The 20477-nt window shown below is 40.1% G+C and overlaps 2 protein-coding genes across 2 annotated transcripts; one reads left to right on the top strand and one right to left on the bottom strand.

The window, feature by feature from the left end:
- Nucleotides 1-1933: 1933 nt before the first annotated feature.
- On the bottom strand, nt 1934-16897 carry psmb2 (proteasome 20S subunit beta 2). The gene is made up of 6 exons (XM_069681499.1): nt 16708-16897; nt 16019-16141; nt 15791-15861; nt 3753-3915; nt 3514-3563; nt 1934-2163 (listed from the first exon to the last, which is right to left on the bottom strand). Exons 1-6 carry the CDS (start codon nt 16796-16798, stop codon nt 2062-2064), a joined length of 600 nt encoding a protein of 199 aa, XP_069537600.1. The 5' UTR covers nt 16799-16897; the 3' UTR covers nt 1934-2061.
- A 102-nt stretch (nt 16898-16999) lies between these two features.
- cdca5 (cell division cycle associated 5) lies at nt 17000-18633 on the top strand. Its single transcript, XM_069681892.1, has one exon. The coding sequence runs from the start codon at nt 17082-17084 to the stop codon at nt 17835-17837; it is 756 nt and encodes a 251-aa protein (XP_069537993.1). The 5' UTR covers nt 17000-17081; the 3' UTR covers nt 17838-18633.
- The last annotated feature ends 1844 nt before the right edge of the window (nt 18634-20477 follow it).

Below are 20477 nucleotides of genomic sequence, written 5' to 3'. Positions count from 1 at the left end.
CAGTGCAAGAGATACAACAGATTATGAATATAATACACCACAGTATACAATTTCACATGCATACACACACGTAAATACACCCATAAATACAAAATACTCATTAACCATTTCAAAACTTCTTCATTGGCTTTGAGTATTTTCAAAGGCCAATGAAAAGAGGTTGGGCTTTGAGCTGAGCTTTAACTTGTCCTAACCGGTTTGAGGCACCTACCTGTCCAACAGAAAGAAGGCCAACTCTGCACCGCTCGTTCGCCATGTTCGCCGGTCTGAATGGGGCTCAGTTGCGAATTCGAACCACTCCCACACTCACCTGTAAGCTGTGATTGGCTCAGGGAACTACACCAGCGGCCCTCCTGAAAACGTCCCGTGCAAAGCAAAACAACAGAATAGATAAATAGATTTTAATTTTCTAGGAAAATCCTAATCATTATAACTTTAAATAACATTTTCTGGATTCTCCTCAGACGATGGAAAACTGTGGGGGGTGCCTTCAGTCCAGGAATGGGCCGCTGAAATAACAAGAGTGGCAGCATTTGAAAAGATGTCATATAAACTGTTTGGTAGACGGGATGTATACATTAGAAAATGGGGCAAATATTTAACCTTTTTGGAGGGTGCTAGATGTGGATCAGTCTCTGTAGGAAGGTGCATGTTTTGTGTTTAGTACCTTAATTCACTGTGTGCATGGACAAAGACCTGTACTGTACTTATTTATTTTGCCATGGTCAGTTTACAGAGTTTTGTCTTGTTTTATATATTTAAGTCCACTACATAGGATGGAGTGTATTTATGTTGTTTGTTGTTGTTTGTTGTATGTTGTACTCTCTTCAAGAAAAAAACTGTTCATCATAATTTTCTGACTTTAGGATGTTATGATTAGTACAAGACTAAAATGATTAATGAAAATTGTTAGCTCAAGGTCCACTTAAGTGTTTTTCTGGAGCTTTCTGTAGGTGGACCTTGAGTCAGGATTATTTACAGCTGTAAAACAAGCAAGAACGCTCTTATCGTCTGAATCTTTAGCTTGTTGGCCCTCTTGTTAGGAGAACAGATATCTGATGATGTACCTAAATAATTCACATTGGTACATAATTCAGCTTTCCCAGTTTGGCGTGCAGGTTATAGCTCAGATTTATTCATATTCAGGCTGTGTTGTGTATCAGTTGGTGGTGAAATAAACAGGCTCTAAAAAAAAAATAACAAGTACACTATTTAAAATATATATATTTCCCGAGGCAAACCTGGATTAGTTTCTGAGAACCCGGCTGAGGCACACAGACTGAATCACAATCAGAACACCTGCACAACCTAACCTGCTTCATTAGATGTGCAGCTGATGCCAACTCTGCGCAGGTTATGTTTATTCATTTACCGACACTGCGTCAGAGGTGTTGATACTACTTTATGGTAATTTTTTTTCAGGCCACATTTTGTCATGTTTTAATTGACTACAAGGAAACACTGCTATTATTAGCATCGATGCTACAAGTCAGATTTTTTGCTAAAAAGTTAGAAAACAATTACCTTGTTTTGAACATACAGTAGCGAGCATATATTCATTTAGATATGGAGTCAAATTTGTAAGTCATGCAGCTGTATTCCTCTAAAACAATACAACATCTTAAACGCACAGTGTCCTCCAACAGGATTTAAACTAACTAGATTTTCTTGACTTTACAGCAAAAATGGCAAATATTTCTATGGAGTTTGGTCAATCAGGGAAATAAAATTCTACAAGAAAACTCTTCCATTTATAAAGTAACACTATATGTGCATGCGTGTTTTGTTACACGTGTACAAGCATGAGCAGTGTGTACATTACGCACACTCACTGAGTACAAGTGCAAAAGTACACAGCCAGGAGGCTGTTCTCTTTCGATGTGCAGATGAGCAGACTAGAGAGCAACCAGAAAGCACCACAGGGACAAAGAGCTTGTATCTCAACTGTGTGTCACTTTTTATTGGAACAGAAAGAGCAAGGAGGTCAACGGTACAAAAAAAAAAAAAAGAGGAGAGAGAGAGAATCGAGGGCGTGAGGGTTGGTAGTCAAGCAGTGAGCGGTCACTTGGCGCCAGAGGTGAGCTTCTCCAGGTCATGGATGCCCTCCTTGTCAATCAAACGGACGTTGAAGGAGGGGAGGTTGAGGATGAAGCGCTTGCTCAGCTGCGGGAGGGAGAAAGAGACAAGACAGAGGGAGAAGTATTAAAATACAGGCACAGAAAGCAGGATGGATGCACAAACCAGAGAAGGTTAAATACAGACAGAGAATCAGATTATATATAATAAAAATATAACGTGGAATACCAACTATTAACTCTCGACACCTAGCCACAAAGAAAGTGCTTTAACAAGCTTTTTTGAGCTTGTCACTCATCTATCTAAAGTACCGATCCGCAATGATTCCAAGATTTTTTACACAGTCTAATTTTTTCCTCCTCTGGTGGGCTTAAGAAGTGTAGAAGGTATCTGTAATGATCTGCTATGAGAACTCTGGTTTGACTATAAGCAGATTGAATTGAATATCAATGAATAAATAGAAATAAAATGTTCAATTCTTTACATGAAAACACTTTTATGAAAGCTGGCAGCTCTCCTGTCGGCTTATTTCTGGAGGTCAAATACGTTGCAGGCTGAACTAAAGAACCGCTCATGGTCAAAGTCAACTTATTGTCAATTCTTTCATATTTAAGGGACAATTAAAGGGTCGACATGGCATTTCTTTTAGACCGCTGTGTCACACAACAAGGGTTTAAAAGTACTGAGACGATAGATCTATCGTGCTAGTCGGCTAGTCGGAAGGAATAACTTTCTCACTAAAGAATAAAACACTTGTTTTCTCCTTAAAAATATGGCAGCCCTTTATCTATTACACGGAGAATCTCTCTTCTCACTTCAACTCTCTAATTTCACCTCAAAAGTGTCTTTAAAGACCAGTCTATTTATGATTATTATTTCTTTCTCTCATTTTTGTTTTACTTACTTTAATTAGTTACATATATATTTTAATTAAGCTCTGAGCATATTTTTAATCGTCTGTTTATTTATCTTCAGGTTATCTTTAGGTAGTGTGAGCAATTTCTATTGTTGGCTTGTGTTGCTGTGTGAGGTTTGTACAATTCTTCAAAAACCTAAATATATAAATAAAGAAATAAAAAACTACTTGGAAAAAAAGCAGGGTACTAAAAAAGTATTAAGAATATTAGTTGAGATAACAATGGTGGGGGAGGTTATGGCAAAGCTCAGAGCAAGAAAAGAAACTAAATATAAAGAAATAATATATTAATAGTACAGTAACAGTAGCAGGTTATAGTATATTTTGTATTGTATGTGCTGTGGATTCAGAGTTATAAGAGCAAATATTTGAGCCAAGTAAGAGTTAATTTGTTTATAATTTTAAAAAGATTTGAGGAAACTTTTGCAGAGCTAAGCTGCAATCTGAGCGGCCGAGTAACATAATAAACAATTAAATAAGATACTTATTATTCTTATGAACGAGGAAATTCTTTCACTCACTTCCTCGACGCACTTCTTCAGCAGATCCATGGCCTCTTCTCGGGTCAGATCTACAACAAAAACACAGGAGAAAAATGAGATTGACAAGAAATGGCAGAAAAAGGTGCTGGTAGAGACAAACTGGATTCAAACAAACAGAGGAAACATATTTAACACTCTACTGGCAATACAATTGTCTTTCCGGCTCGTCTCACGGGAACAATAAACAGAAAAATACATGTGCGAGGTATTTCTCTGACCTGGTCTGTAGTGCCGGTCGAGGATGGAGAGAGTGAGGAAGGCTCCGTAGCCGTGGGCAGCGAAGGGGGCCTTGGCCAGGGAAGACAGGTAGTCCATGTAGTAGAGACCCGGGCCGTCTGTGTCATCGTAGCCCGCCAGCAACAGGTTCACATGATAAGGAGTCTGGAGACGGGAGGGAGGGAGAGAGAGAGGAGGATTAACATTCAGATGTATAAGAAGGGTTTTAAAAGGGGTTTGAGAAATGTTTGCCATCACTTTGAGGGTTTGTGTATTGTGAAACGGATAATCAGCTATCAGTACACAGTGGAGCACATGCTACAAAATCACATGTATTTAAACCTTCCAATGTTTAAACGAGAATCCACATAAAAGATTTTAGACCAAAAAAAGGACGACCTCTTTACAACCAATCCTCTAAGAATAAATAAATATAACCATTTCCATCTTAAGCAACAAAGAGTGAAATCCTTTTACTTTCTTAAAGGGGTACTTCAGTGATAAGCTAATGAACTTCCATAACATTGAGGGACACATAACAGACTGGTTTAAAAATAAAATGATGAAAAATTAAAGCTGCAGCAGTCAAGGAAAAATGTAGTTCATTGTGTGGGTAAAGCCCTCAACACACTACATTTCCCATGATGCAATAGTGTCTTTTATTAAAACAGACTTAAAGTTCTGCATTGAGGGTCTTGGTTTAGCTCAGCTGTTAAATCATGCGTCCAAAATACAGAGGCCACAGTCCTTGATTCAGCGGCCGCGGGTTTAATTTCCACCCTCGGCCCTTTGCTGCGTGTCATCCCCCACTCTCAAAAGTATCCACTGCCCTCTCTCTCTAAAAAAAAAAGAAAAAAAAAAGGCATAAAAGGCTCAAAAAATAAACATTAAAAATAACTAAGTAAGTAAGTAACTTTCATAATACCGCCCACTTAGTTTACATGTACCTCCTACGTAATTAATTGTGTAGCAACACACCGCAACTACGGAGGACACTGTGCTCAACGCTAACAAGCTGCCAAATGAAGTTAAATATCATCAAGCTACATTCATGAAGCTCATTTAAATTTTTGCAAAAACAAAAACGGGGTTGAACTATGCCAAGTTGTTAAGTCGCTCAATCTCGTCCATGGAAGCTACCATTCCTGGTAGATAACTTTGTAACATGACAGTATTTCTACTGTCAATCTGATGATCACCATGACAAGAGAGTTGCAGTTGTTATGACATGCAGTTGTGCAGTGTTCAGGTGTCAATGTGTTCCTCCAACTGGACCTGATTCATGTTATATTCCTCTCTGGGAGCAGCTCATCTAAACTAGGGGCCGTTTTAGTCTGAATCCTCACTCCAGCCTCACTCAAGGAAAGCTGCTTTAGCATCACAGACGATCAGAAGTTTTCACACAGTGAGTGGTGTTCTTGATATTTATGTGTAATAGAGGATTGTCCATTTACCAGAATCTGAGGAAATCTAGACTCACTCAGCATCACCGAAGCTGAATATGCTTCAAGTAGTAAGCTGTCACAGTGCATGATTTATGCGTTTAAATAGTTACTTCTTCTCTCCAGTTAGAGGTGCCAACATCTTATACGGCAGACTTCACCTTACATATTTAATTGTCTTCTCTTAAAGGAGGACATATTTTAGCTATGCAATCAATTTTCTATTATTCTAATGTGTTTTTTAATCACGTTGCTTCGTTTTAAAAGTCTCTCCTTCCTCCTGAAACGAACGAGCCATTTTGCCATTCAAAAGGTCAGAACTTAGCCACACTATTTGGAGTGACCGCATAGCCCCTCCCGCACGTCGTGGAGTGGCGGCACTGCACCGTCAGTCCAAAGTTGTAGAAAACGTGGCTGCTCTAGTATCGGTTATTCGGCCTGTACGAGCCAGAATGGCCAGGAGGTATGGGAATGGTGAGCTGAAATCTTGACGACGACTCGACTACAAGCTCGTACGAGAAGGCAGCCTGAGGTGAATGACGATTGGTTGATTTCAGTGAAATCAAGGTTCTACGTAGAAACCTGCAGCCGTCCTGAACGGCCCATTTCAGAGGCTTTCACTTTTTCACTGTGAACAATAAACAGCCAAAAATGTGAAACCCATGAAAACATGAGAATATGCATTCAAAAGATACGGCCCCTTTAAGAATTTCATTAACCACTTCTTAAAAATCTTTGCACTTGAAAAGTACAACTTCTCCCAACTTCGCCCAAATAGATTGCTCCTAATTTGGCAAAGACATGAGGTGACGCACACATGGGGCAACATTAACGCAGCATAAACAGCCATGAGACAGCAGGAGGAGGAGTGGAGGGAGAGGAGAGGTGAAAGGGCGTCATAGGACAGAGAAGGTAAATGAGGGTGTGTGTGTGTTTCAGGGTGTCACAGGCAGTGTGACATCTGCCGGGAGTCAGCACCCCTGTTGCTCCCTCCATCGCGCCCTCCCCATCCCTTCTTTAACTCCCTCCCCCCTCTCCTCCGCCTTCACCCCGTGCCCTGGAGTAGCGCCAGGGCTCATTAAAAACTTCTAAAGTCGTTTCTCTTGCCCCTTCCTCCCCCCTCATCTTCTCTTTTTAAATTACATCTTTTATGCTCGCAGCCTCTTCTCCCTTCTCTTCCTCCAAAACACTAATTTTCTCTCTTCGCCACTGTTCCCCCGTTTTAAAAAATCCCTTCAAAGCAAGACAATTTTGGGGGATTTAAAAACAACTTACGGCCTAAATTCTTGATGGAGGTAGAAGAAGTGCAGCAGTTTTTGATTAAAATGCAACAAAAAAAATGTGATGTTGTGTTTTCAATGAGTAAAATATGATTCATATGATGCCAGGAGAGTTGTGATCTACACCTGCCCTCTCATTTCATTTCATCTCTCTGCCGACCTGCTTATTTCTGTGACTTGTGTGTGTGTGTGTGTTGGCGCCGCGTTTGCCACAAGGGCAATGAGGATCGGTGTGCTCCCTGTGGAGTAGGCTTTAGTCTGTGTGTTAACGACGGTTTGAAGCACACACACACACACACACACACACACACACACGTGAGAAAGAGAAACAGTGTGTTTGTGCATGTGCACAACAGGCGTAAATCTCAGGATGAATATCTTAGTGTGTGTGTTTACGTGTGTGTGCTTTAACTCCTCTGTGAGCTTGCTAACGCCCCAGTGGCGTCACCCCCACCCACCGCACACCTGTCTCACTGGTTACAATGTAACAATAATATGGACTTGGCATCAAAATAACCTTCCCTTCCCATGTCACCTCAGAGGGAAGCCGGCAGCTTGTTAACCCAGCCACCTGAACTCACACCCAGGTTCACATGCAAACAATACACATATGTTTTTTCTTCATATGTTTGGTCCCCCCGCTGTGATTCTGCGCCCTCAGCCAAACGAGACGACCGCTGTGCAACAAAACAAAAGCTTCACCTGTGTGCTGTAACCATCGCCTTACAGCAGACAAACCTACTTTCCTTCAGGAGTGGAACCTGATTAATAAATAAGTACTCGTTTTGCATCCCTGCACAGAGCTAGATTACAAGATCAGTAGCACGGTTGTGTCTTCTGTAAAATCTAGCTGGCGTCAGCAGTCGCTTAGCTTAGCTTAGCACAAAGACTGGAAACAGGGGGAAACTGCTAGCCTGGCCCTTTTCAGTCTGGAATAACATCCAGAAAAAACTACAATGTGAAGCTTTTACACTGTTAGCTTGGTTAAAAAGAGGGATTTAACTCGTAAATAAGGCTTACAAATAGAGCTGCAATAATTTATCAATAAGTAGCATTTTGATAAGGTTTGATATTTAGAAAAAAAGGTAAAAATTCTCTGATTGAGTAAATTTAATATCTTAGATATTTAAGCAAGTCATCTAGGGCTTTGGGAAACACTAATCGACATTTTTCACAGTTTTTTTGGCAGAGCCAGGCTAACTGCTTCACCTTGTTTCCAGTTATTATGCTAAGCTAACTGGTTCTGGTGCTAGCTTCATATTAAGTAAACATACATGAGTGTGGTATCAATCTTCTCAGCTAACTCTCGGCAAGAAAGTTGATAAGTATATTTCCCAAAATGTTACAATACTCGTTAAAAGATGTTCAGAGAACAAAATTCAGAGCAAAAACCTGCTTTAGTTGTGACACAAATTAAGGTCAGGCTGCTGAAAACCATCACAAACTCATCCCCAAACTCTCCTCTTCCACGTTCCAGCACTCCCTCCCTCCCTCCTACCCTCCCCCTATTTTTGCACCCTGCCCCGGGGCGTGTTCTCTTTATTGGCATTTCTCCTCAATCTGCTGTATTAATTGTTCATCTGTGCAGGAGCAGGGGAGCCGTGTGCAATATGGCACCAGTAATTATTTGTGCCCATCGTGTGCCCGTGCTACAAAATATCTTACAAACCCATATGGGGCCAGCTGTAGATCTACGCAGCAGCACAGAGGCTAACTGTTGCTGCCATTACTTACAGAGAAACCCCAAAATACACAGCTAAAACTTTACAGGCTGAAAATTTCAACTTCTCTGGCAAACCTTGGAGCACGAAATTCACCTTTAGACAAAAATTAATGGTTGCTTTTAGCTCCTAATTAAATCCAAAAAAGACATGCCTCCTACATCTACTCGTCCCGCTACACCTGTCAATCCAACATCAATTTTAATCTGTATTTATCGTCAATTTAAGCCAATATTACAGCTCATCAGTCAGTCAGCTAAAACAAACAGAAGCAGAGCAGATGCTGAGTTTTTATGCCCCTAAAACTTTGCGGTTGTTGTTCTGCTTATTGGTGAATTTCATGTGTATCATCGCTGATATGCATGCAGCAGAGCCGAGGCCTCAGGTGATTTTTTTTTGTGTTGTCTCTCCTCTCTAAAGCCTGAGTGAACGCTGTACTCCAGAGGTTACAGAGTTGTTTTTGTGGACGGCGGGCTGGTAAGCAGCGCACAGTCGTATGTGAACGGGGGGTTTCGCTCACTCTGCGCCAACATGCTCTGCTGACTTTAGCTAACTACACCTCCCGGAGGTCTGCAGCCACTCGGGTATGACGTCTTTCAGACTAAAGGACTCATCTGTAATTTATCCTGCAGGAATAAGGCCGTCAGAATTAACAATATACCACTGATTAATTTATCAGCCAGTGGTTTTTAACCTAGGGGTCTGGACATGCCAGTGGGATCACATTATGAATTTTTTCGGGGGGTCGGGGGGGTTCAGAAGATGATTTAAGTATAGTAGAGAAAGAAATAAAGAGATTGGATGTACAAAAGCAGATCATTATCTCTCCTCTCTGTCTGGGCTAAACTTTAATCTGCAATGATTTAATCAGATTAATTAAAATGAACTCAAACATATGCAGCCAGTTCCCCCAGACAAAGAACGCAGCTCTGACTACAGGCGCTTTTTAAAAAAATAAACATTTTGTTTTAGTCAACAAATGAGCTTCATCTCCGCTTCAGAAACCTGCTCGTGGTGTCAAAGTTTATCTACGCCGAACATGTTGAATGTTGCTGGAAATGTTTTGTTTTTAAAAGTTCTGCAGACAGAACAACACAACTGTTTTATTATCGATTCTTTGAATGTTTGTGATCATTATGGAATATATTAGATTATTCTAGAATATCAGGCTTTTGGTTGTTGGTGTTTTTGTGTTTGTTTTGTTTGCTTTACCTGGCTCAATTTGGATCAGCTTGATTGAAACTTTCTCCTGAATGTTTTCTGGGGACGGGGGGGTACTCGGGAGGGCTGAGTCTAATAGGGGGAGGGTAATAATCGGGGAGATGGGGATAAACTTGATTTGTATTCATGTACCCTCTGTTGTATTGAAAAATGTAATACATAAAAAACAAGACTAGGTCAAAACCTAGTATGTGGTTGACATCAGGTCAATGTGCGCTTTTGTGGGCAATGTGTTACAAGGACTGTCCTTATGAGGCCGATGACGACGTGTTTAAAAGCAGGTGCGCGCTGCGGACGTAGGTGAGGACAGTGGACGAGCAGCGGAGGAGTAGCCCCGCATACTCCCTGAACAAAGTATCCAGAGACGTATAGACAGAGAGTCGCGTCAGTGGAGGTCCAATATGCTCCATGATCCGCCATTGCGATGTCGCAACTCTCTGTCTCTACGGCTGTGAAAGTACCGTCAGTCAGTCAGTCAGTCACATGCAGACCCGTGTGTAGGGCTGACCCCGGCAGTCAGCCAAAAAGAATATCAGGTTTCTGGAAGACTTTATATTTATTAAAATGACAGCGAGGGATGAAAAGAATTGAGAAGCTTGCTAACAGTGTTTCATATAGATTGTTTCTTTATTATTTAGTCTTTATTTATGCAAGAGGAACTTTCTTGATTGTTTTTTTACTACAGAAAGATTTGTGCCTGATCTGCGATGCTTTGAAAAATGTTGAAGACTGTGAGGCAAAGTGATTACGGAAGGTTGTAGTGACATTTTTAGAGTTTAAAGAATAATTTTGTTTATTCTATTATTTTAGTTATTTTTTTATTCTTAAAAGATAATTTCTTTGGCTTTTTGCCTTCATTCGACAGGATAGCTGAAGATCGACAGGAAATGTGGGGAGTAGACATGCACCAAATGATCGGCAGACCGTGAGTAGAACCTACAGTCAGTGCGTCGAGGACTGTAGCCTGTATATGGGTGCCTGCTTTACCAACTGAGCTAAAACAGCGCACCTGTTTTGGACAGTTTAATCGTGTCAAGCCAGACAGCAACACAAGTGTTGATGGAACATACAGAAAGTGCAATATTACACATTATTGTTTAATAATAAAACATTTATAAAGCGATCAGGACGGTGGTTTAAGTGATGTTTTAAACAATAAGTCCAGTCAATTTCCAGTACTTTCTGAAATTCACATTGGCCATTTTGAAGTATTTCTTGAAACTTTGTAGACCTTAACAATTATTCTATAATGTAGTTAAGTATGTAGACTGATGATGAAAATAATACTTAAGTTAAATAATGCTCACACAAGACGCTGATACGTACCGCTAAAAAGTGCAACTTGTAGTTGATATTAAACGATTCAAGGCTTTAGCAGAAGATTTCTCTCAGTCTCACATTGAAATGGACAACTCGCATTACATATTCTACATACTCAAGATGTTCTGGGGGTAAAAAAAAGTAAAAAAAATACCACCATAAAAAAACCTGTTTATACAACATAATTTGCAAATGTCCACGTACTCTGGAGGTTGATGAATGTGAGAGGAGCATAGCTGCAGGAAGGTGTGGGATGCAGAGGAGAAAGTGCTATTGCTTCACTTTCTGAGCACTCCTGAGGACGCAGCATTAGTAAATCCTGCACTCATAAAACCAAATTCATAACCGTGAGGCACGAAAAATAACGATACACTCGCAGCTTATGGCAAGACATGAATATAAATGTTATCCTCCAACACGTACAACCTTGACAGAATAAAAACGATGCTGATCCTATAGGTCCCTCTGTGAGCGGGCTGCGTATTGTGTTTGTGTGTGTATGTTGACTCCTACTCGTTCTCACACTCCGCTCTGTGTACGCTCGTCTACCGGGCCTGCTTGTTTCTCCCCCCTGGGAGCCCCGATCCTCCTCCTCCTCCCTCCTCTCCTGCTCTCCCCCTATCCCCCGTTCGATGTGTCCCACATTCCCTCCTCTGCCACACTAATTGTTTTTTGTAATTATTTTCACCCTTCTGCTATTGTGACAAGCAGCGGCTGCACTGCTCTTAACAAATTAGTGGAAGAGACACAACGTGCGGGTTCGAGGAGCAGACGCGACTTGAGCAAGGGGGGTTATGACTTAAAACATATGCAAGCGTGCACTACAAGTTAAACTAATGTTACACATGCAGGACTGATACAATTAGTCATTCAACTGATTACTCAGTCAAGAGAAAATGGATCTGCAACTACTTAGATAATGGATTTAAGCACTTTTTAAAGCAAGAATGTAATATTATCTTACCTTAGCAGATCACATGGTTTTTTTGGATTGTTAAACATCCTTCGACATATTTAAATATTATCTCATTTTTTTTAACCAGAATTAAGTTGGTGATTCTTCACCTTTAGGGCAGCAACAAAAACTTGATTTATTGTTTAGTTGATACCATTTTAATAATACAAATTTAGTCATTTTTCAAGCAAAAGGTCAAAGATTTCCTGATTCCAGCCTCTTCTATGTTAGGATTTGCATCTTGTCTTTGAGTTTCAGACTGCTGGTTTGACAAATAAAAAAAGCAATTTAAAGAAGTAACTTTCAGCTCTGGGAAATGATGATCATGTTTGATAACTTGACATTTGTTAGAGGCTAAATGATCAATCTTTTTAAGTGATTATCTCGAAGACTTTCATGTTAATAAGTGTCTGTTAAGTCACTATCTATCGCCGAATGAGGTAACACAATGGTGATAGAGCCTATCGCCCACTGATGAAAGATTTAGCATTTGCAGTATATAGTATTATTATGGACTGGCTGACTGGTGCGACTTCGTGGAAAAACAAATCACAAGCAGCGCCCAGTTAGTGACACGTTTTCCATCACCCAGCAGTGGTTGGTCTGTCAGAGAGGGTAGGCGGAGCTAAGCGGCTGCTTTTCCGGTCTCTGCAAGTGTTGCGAGTAAACAGTAATCTACTATGGCTGAACAAACAAACAAAAGATGGATGACTACAGATACAACTTCAACAATAAGTGAAAATCCAAAGAAAAAGAAACAAACTCAGACGCTCAGATGAAGCAAACAGTCTGAAAAGGAAAGCGACCGTCAGCGAGGAAAATCAAGAGGTACAACCGGAGCCAACCGTGGACGTCACGCATGCAGCACTGTCTGGATATCTGGGAAGTGTGCTCCCGCAATTACCGTTTATCGCCATAGGTGGCGCCAAAGAGAACAAAACTGAGATCTTTTAGATTACAACTTTAATTGTGAAAATAATATGCAGAATAATCTGTAATGGATTTAATCGGCAGTTGCAGTCAACTTACTTACATCCAAGTGAAAAATGTCCTCCAACAGTAAAATACCTAACAAGTATCAAACTTGTTTCAGTGTACAGTATAAATGCACCTAAATCTACTTCTTGCTCATGTGTCTCACGCTGCGTTTCCGGGTATAAAGTGTGTTTTGCTTCTGCAGGTCTCTGCAACGCCTAAAGGACACACATAATAATTTCAAAAAGCACTGCAGATTCTCAAGACGTGTTCGGCATAAATAAACAAGCCAACTCGCTTACACACAAACTGATGAATTAACTGCTCACATTACCTGGTTGTAAATCCAAGCTTACATAAGTATTGAGGAAAAATTCTGTACCTTCACTTGTTTTTTTAACAGTTTTTGTATTTGTTAAATGTTTGGTGTAGAAGGTCAGAAACTCTGATATTTTGAGAATATACCTAAAGCAAGTGTGCACTGGGGGTGGGGGGGTGGGGGCAGTGCTGCAGGCTCAGGTGTTTCCTTGAACTCTCGCGGGGGAGAAACCTCCGTCACCACTCACAACAAGCTGACAAATGTGCCTGGCTCTGTCAAAATGCATCACCTGGTTCAGCTTGGATGTCTCAAGCTGAGAACGGCACAAACATGGGTATAATTGCGAGTGAGAATAAATTCCCACATGAACTTCAGACTAATGCGACATCTCTTATACGTCATGAAGACGAGCGAGGTCTCTGTAAATGTCGGAGGGGAATCATTTCCTGCTTTGGCTGAAAAGAAATCATTTCAAGCACAAATTAAAACACATTTTTTGACATGGCCGAGTAAACCTCCCACATATGGTTACCAAACCTTCAATTTGAAGCGAGTATTACTTTAACTTATGACAATTAATTTGTGATTCTATCATTAGTTCCCTGGAGCAAAATGAGATTACAAATGCTTACAGAGGAATGTAATTAAGTTAAAATAGGAATTAAAATTCTTATAGGTATGTTCACTCATCACTCCATGATGAATATGCTTAATTCAGAGGATGACCACTGGTACAGGGATTAATTAGCTACTGAGAAATTATACAAAGATAACAGGCGTCGAGAAGTCTTTGCAGTAGGGTTGCTGAAGCACACAGGTAATAGTGTACGGTATTTCAGAAGCATAGATATAAAGCAGGTTGTCGGAATATGTTATGTGATGCAGAGAATCAATTAACATTAATTCAATAGACGCAAAATGTTGGTAACTGAGAACACGTTCAAAGAAAAAGCCGGACTACATCACCCCTACAACTCATTCAAATCGTATGAATCAGGGCAAGGACAAGCCGAAATCAGTTGCAAGTGTAGTTACATATTTCAAACAGTGGCAGAGAACGCCTGCTGCAATATTTGTGACATGAAATCAAATCTGGCATGTCTAACCTGAAGACACACCCGGAGACAAGGGAGCGGTTTTATTTAGTGACGCATAAAATGTTTTAAGAAAAAGGATATTCTGAATAAATAAACAAAATGAATTTAAAGATACAATATCGAAGGTTTCATATGTTGTGCTCTTGAGCGCCTCCCACTGGCGAGAATCGGTAATTACGAGTGCACTAATCCCAATTTAACCAGACGTCTACGACTTAATGTGAGCGTCGAGTTTGTTTCTTTTTCTTTGGATTTTCACTTATTTTTGAAGTTGTATCTGTAGTCATCGATCTTTTCTTTGTTTGTTCAGCCGTAGTAGATTACTGTTTACTCGCAACACTTGCAGAGAGCGGAAGAGCAGCCCCTTAGCTCCGCCTACCCTCTCTGGCAGACCAACCACTGCTGGGTGATGGAGAACGCGTCACTAACTGGGCGCCGCTTGTGATTTTTTCTGCAAATGTCGCCACAGACACCCAGTCCATAAAAATACAATATACAGCAAATGCAAAGGCTTTCATCAGTGGGCCATAGGCTCAATCACCATTGTCTTAACTCATTCGGCAATAGATACTGACTTAGAAGACATTTATTTAAATGAAAAAGTTTGAGATTGTTACTTTAAGGAGTGTGGACTATCTTCTTTTACGTTTGTTGAAATCCACTTTGCCCTTTGGAAAGCTTTGGAAAGAATCGTATTTTCTTTATCAATTCCTCAAGCTTTCATTTTAGAGGATATCATCTGTGAAGACCCCAAACTGGTGCGGAGAAGTACAATAAAGTTGAAAGAAGTAAAATAAAGAAGTACATAAAAGTCTCTTTATGTTATGTATGGTGTGCAGCTTTAAGTTTCTTAAAGGAACTCATCAACTCAAACAAGTGTTTAGGTATGGTTATTATTATAGCAACATCTCTCTTCTAACTGTTCACTAAAATTTACAACATTTTCCCAGGGCATAAGAAAACAATACTCACAAAGTACTAGCACTGCTTTATGGGAACCTGATGGCAGTTTAAGGAGCTAAAAGTAAAAGACCCTAGCATTTAGATCATAGCCAACAGGACAAATGTTTAGGAACAGAAGAAAATGAAGAAATAAAAGAATATCTTTCTAAAGATGTCTCAAATAATATAAGCTTAAATAAATACATTAAATTCTTAACAAAGCATCCAATGCTTTTTTATGCTTTAGCAATGCGAGCTTGATATGGTCATCTTTTTACATCCACTTTTTATGCGATAATTCAAATGGATTCCATCACTGTATGGTATTGACCTGACAAACAGCTTAAGACAGATACATCTCTACAGTTTATGTGAACAACTTACTACATGCTGGAGGCTACAGGGTCTAAAGTTTTAAGTGTGCCTCCATAGGTTAATGATACCAATTTGTCAACTCATAATTTGAGCCGTTATATTTAAACTGAATTCAGTTTTATTACAAACAGTTATGTTGTGTAAACTATGCGTAGTCTTCACAGTGCCCTCAAAGCGGTTTGCTACTCAGTTAATGGAGACACTCCAGGATATTTGTCTTAATAACACTACAGGCAGCGAAAAGCTGATACTTAATGTTGATAGATAAACATAAAAAATATTTCAGAGACTATGTTATAAAAGAGGATTGGTATTTTGTGTGTATTATAAAGATGATCCTTAAGAGAATTCTTTATTGATCCCCAGTGGGGGGATTCGGGATATGATAGTTACCCTGCTCCGAAGGTAGTCTGCAAGGTTCTTTCGCGTGAAGTTTGCTGCCGCTGATGGACTGAGTTCATAACCTAATGAAATAAAAAGACACAAGCGTATTCAACAAATGCAGTTTTCCTTCAGAGTACCATCCCTATCAATAAGTTGACATTTTGCAGTTAAACTGGAGGCATCTGAGGAGGAGAGAGGAGTGTTTTATGGAACAATGATCATCTTAGAGGTCCTTACCGTTTCTCATTTTGTAGAGCTGGACATTCTTCTGGATGTACTCCGCAAACTGTACCGTGTCTCCTGCCTCTCCAACACACAACAGCAAGATCTTCTCACTGAGTTTGAACATCTTGTCATAATCTGAAAAACAAAGAGCATTATTTTGTTTGTTATCCGTGTCTTCATAAATTCTGTAAGTGGCCATTTGATGACTAGCAGAACGAGCTACGTTACATCAGCTATTACTTTCACTTTCACTGACAAGAAGCCTGTTTGGGCAGTTGATGCTAACTTTGCTAACTTCAGTTGGATTTTCAAACAAGTAAAATAAGATGTGATTGACTTCGTAAACTACATGACAATGGTGTTATACATACTGTTTTCGGTTATGGAAACACAATTATCTAAACTTATCAAAAACAGAATGAGAAAGGTTTAATCGCTAACAGTTCCTCGAATTATTCACAGCTACATTTAGCTTTGCTAGCTCGGGTAAAATAAAGAATTGGAGGATATATTCTGGTAATAGAGGAAGTGACACATTAAAATCCATTACACCACACGAAGGCAAACTTTTAAGCACTATTCGTGAGTAACAAACGCCAGTTTGCACAGAATGCACAAGAACTATGAAATCAGGTCTGTTAGCAGGTGTAGCTTAATCACCCGGCTGAATGGCTAACTGCTAAGCTAACGCGTTGTCATACCATGTTTCATCTGAATGATGCTGCTGGCTGCCACATTATCCGATGCGACGAGGACGAAATCAGGTCCCTGTATCCCAATTAAATATTCCATTCTGTGAAACAAGTAGGAGCGGAAAGATTTACACAATTATGTGAAATGCGGACGTCTCTATGCTTCGTCTGTGCAGATTACACAGCAAAAGTTTGAGCTACGTGGCGCGGACTGACGACGTCACCGGAAAACACGCGTTCGTCCTTTCTGCGCGACTCGGGCGGGCAATTTGAGCGGACTGCTGCTGCTGCTGTTGTTGTGGCACCCGTGTTGCGACACTCCTCTGGCATTTGTAAAGTAAATCAAACGGAATTGAACATTTCACCGGGAAAAGAAGGTCAGTATGAACGAACTGGATCGTAAAAACAACATGGCGGAATTAAATGACATTAATGGCTCGCAGCGGAGACGGTCACCGCGGTTGAGTTCTCCTCCTCAGGCTACGACAAAAATGGCGCTGGTTAAACGCTCCATCACCGTGAGGAAAATAGCACCCAGGAAAACAGTTGCACCGTCGGAGAACAACAAAGAAAACACACCGAGGCGATCGGGGTCAAACGTCATCCAGCAGAAGAAGCCGAAGGTCTCCACCCCAGATGCTATCCCGGGTCGTGGAGGTTCCTCCTCGAGCAAAAAGAAGAAGGCCGCTATGCCCTCACCGATCCTCCCCTCTTCACCGCCGCCCGCTTCCCGTCCTCCACAGCCAGCAGCGGATCAAGAGGACGCGGTGTGGTCACAGAAAGTGCGCCGGTCCTACAGCAGGCTCAGCGAAAAGTCCTTCAACAGCCCCGACTCCAAAGAGACCTTTTTCGGCTTTGAGAAGCTTAATACCCCAGAGGTGTTCCAGAGGGTCAGGCGATCCAAGCCAGTTTTGGAGGTTTCTGGATCCTTGAGTGGACTGAATTCGTTTACATCGTTGCTCGAGGCGGATGACTGTGCACCTGAGGTGGACACAAACATCCCTGGAGTGGCTGTGGTGAAGGAGAAGAGGAGGAGGAGGAAGGTCCAGCAGATAGACTCCACAGAGCTGGACGCACTGGCTGCAAAGATGAACTCTGAGTTTGACGAGGCAGAGGTGTTTGAGTTGGTCGTGGAGTGAATACTGTGACCAAAAGACTTTTTAAAGCATGTTAATTTTATCACTGACATGCTGAAAAACACACTGACTCTGTTGGGACAACACTTGACTGTGTGCTTCATACTAAAAAAATACGTTTTTGAATATCTTCAGCTCAATATATTGTATATCTTGATTATTTTGTTTATATGTTTGGTTGTTCATTTAAATGCTCGTAATGTGATTGTTTTGGTCATAACAAAATATAATGGTATCCTATGAGCTTTAGTTTGAATTGAATATGACTAGAAGTTAGAACAGTGAAGCATTTTCTTTGATTTGGTTGTTATATAAACTTTCATACAGATTGGTTTCCTGTGATCTTATATCTTTTTCTTTGTTTTTAGGTGAACTTTTGATTGTTTTAATTGGCTGTTTAGTAAGTTGACTTCGCGTATGATAAATAATGTGACAGTAAACAGAATTTAAAGACAGGTGGAAGATGTAGATTGCAAAATTTTACACCCAACTTTCAAAATATTTTATTCTATAAAAGGTTTAATTGTCATTTTGTTTTTATTGTTCAAATTTTTAATCACTTAAAAACAGCAGAAATGTGGGCAGGAGTTCAACGGTCTGTATCTAGGATGCCACCCTTACATGCTATTTTACAACAACTTTAAATGATAGTACATTTGAGACTGTAAGACAGCACCTCTCAATATTCTTAGCAATAACGTGTGTGCAACATCTGTCCTTTTTTTAAACATGCAAATTCACTTATATTTTCTTGCCTGTACATGTAAATAAAAATCAAGATTTAGAGGCTCTTTTAGTCACACTTTTACAGATATCTCTTATGTTGCCATCTCATTTTTTTTTTATATTATCAGGGATTTTGTTTAGCAATTAAAATGTCTGGCAACCTTCTTAAAAATGACTGTTATCGACTCAACCTGTGCTCAGCAACATAACCAACATATCTGAATGTTAATCTTGTTATGTTTCAACAAGATCTCAAGTTACGTCCAAGCTTACATCATAATGTAACAATTATCAACAGGTTTATGTACACAAAAGGCTTCTATTATTAGCCAATAGTATTATGAGCTATAAAACATGTGTTTGATGTCCACAGCTGAGATTTTTGGGACGGCAGTACGTGTTAATGTTTACATGCCGAGGTTTTAATAAGGTCCTAGGCAAACATGATGGCTAACAACACATTCCTATCAACAGCATTGGTCTCCAGTGATTGTGATGAGGCAGACTGAAGGAGTGAGTGGGCGATGTGTCTGGATTTAATGAGAATGCCGGACAGGTAAAACGTTTTCCTCTAGAGGCTCTTAAAGGTGTAAGTGGATATGTTGCATAATTTGTACTAACAAGGGGGGATGTGATACATCTTCATGCCTGTCTCTAACAGCTCAGCCTTCTAGCTTAGATAAACAGTTGGAAGCATCAATTAATTTGGCTTAAGATGACAAAGAATTTAAATTGTTTTAAGCACACGGTAACCCAGAAGAGAAAAACCTGAATAATTCATGAAAAAAAAATATCGGACACAAGAGCTCAGTGAGTCATTTCATAACATGAAAGTTATGTGAATCGAGTGTTAAGGCCTACACAACCAGATCTCAGTCCAATGTCTAATGTAATTTGGGTTTATAATCACTGTGTCAATGACCTCCAAAACCAACCTCACAATACCTAAAGAGTCGATATATTTTAAAAGGATCCTGTGAATCTATCCCAAAGTGTTAAAGACTTGGTCTGCGAGGAGCAAGGAGCAGGAACAGAGCATGGTTTAAATGTTGTTAAAGGGTTGTTATACGCACATCACGTAGGCGCAGGGCAATCAACAGCAGCAAGTAAGAGAAGACGAGCCCGCATGCATGCTCAATGCCACAAAAAGTTTAATAGGCTAATCATAATGTTTTGACACTGGTCTTCAGGTGCTAGGTCTTTGAGAACTACAAGAACAAGAATAGCACCTATTGACCTATTAAGCTTTTTATATTGAGCAAGTGTGCAGGCTTGTCTTCTTTGTCTTCTTTTTCTTAAATGTTTTTATTCCCGAAATCCTATGGTCAAAATAACATCTTTACAGAAAACCTACTTACTTTACAAAATCTAACTTTTATGATAGACCAGGTGTGCTTTGAATTTTCTTGAGTATATTTAATATGCCAGAAAAAAAGATTAAGCATGTCCCAAAACATGTACGTCAAATGCTGTATGCCAAAAATACCAAAACATCGCACTACATCCAGTTGCATTTTTTGGCTATCCTGACCCACAATGCATCAAATTATAGCTCACATCTGACTGTGACCAATGTGAGATAGAGGGTCAAAGTTCAAGGCACATTGTTAAGACAAAGCAGTATGTTAAATCTTATGCATACTTCACGCAAAGTGGGAACATTTTGCAAGCAGCTGCAGTATGTGCTATAGTTTAAAGAAAAAAGTATGGGGTTTGGCACCCAGTGTTGGAGAATCAATGTCATGCCATGTTGAAGCTGATTTTGAGCATCATGGTGGCCTGACGTTAAAAGGTATATGTTGCTTTTTACTTTAATTTGTCATCCTGAAAACCAGCACTGCAGCTCAGAGCAGCTACATTTTTGCTTGCAGGTACCACTACTGTTTTACCTTTTTTTTTATAGTACCCAATTAACAT

This window comes from Semicossyphus pulcher, unplaced genomic scaffold, assembly GCF_022749685.1.
Source record: "Semicossyphus pulcher isolate SPU_LCO1_2020_fin unplaced genomic scaffold, fSemPul1.0.p SCAF_5, whole genome shotgun sequence".
Lineage (NCBI taxonomy): Eukaryota > Metazoa > Chordata > Actinopteri > Labriformes > Labridae > Semicossyphus > Semicossyphus pulcher.
Note: the sequence above shows the minus strand (reverse complement) of the source record. Positions and strands in the feature narration are given on the sequence as shown.

Excerpts from the sequence above, each read along its gene's own strand:
- psmb2 (XM_069681499.1), bottom strand. The coding sequence starts at position 16,798 with ATGGAATATTTAATTGGGATACAGGGACCTGATTTCGTCCTCGTCGCA. Across the intron at positions 16,142-16,707 it reads CATCATTCAGATGAAACATG|ATTATGACAAGATGTTCAAA; the intron begins GTATGACAACGC and ends TTTGTTTTTCAG. Across the intron at positions 3,564-3,752 it reads CGACCGGCACTACAGACCAG|ATCTGACCCGAGAAGAGGCC; the intron begins GTCAGAGAAATA and ends TTTTTGTTGTAG.
- cdca5 (XM_069681892.1), top strand. The coding sequence starts at position 17,082 with ATGAACGAACTGGATCGTAAAAACAACATGGCGGAATTAAATGACATT.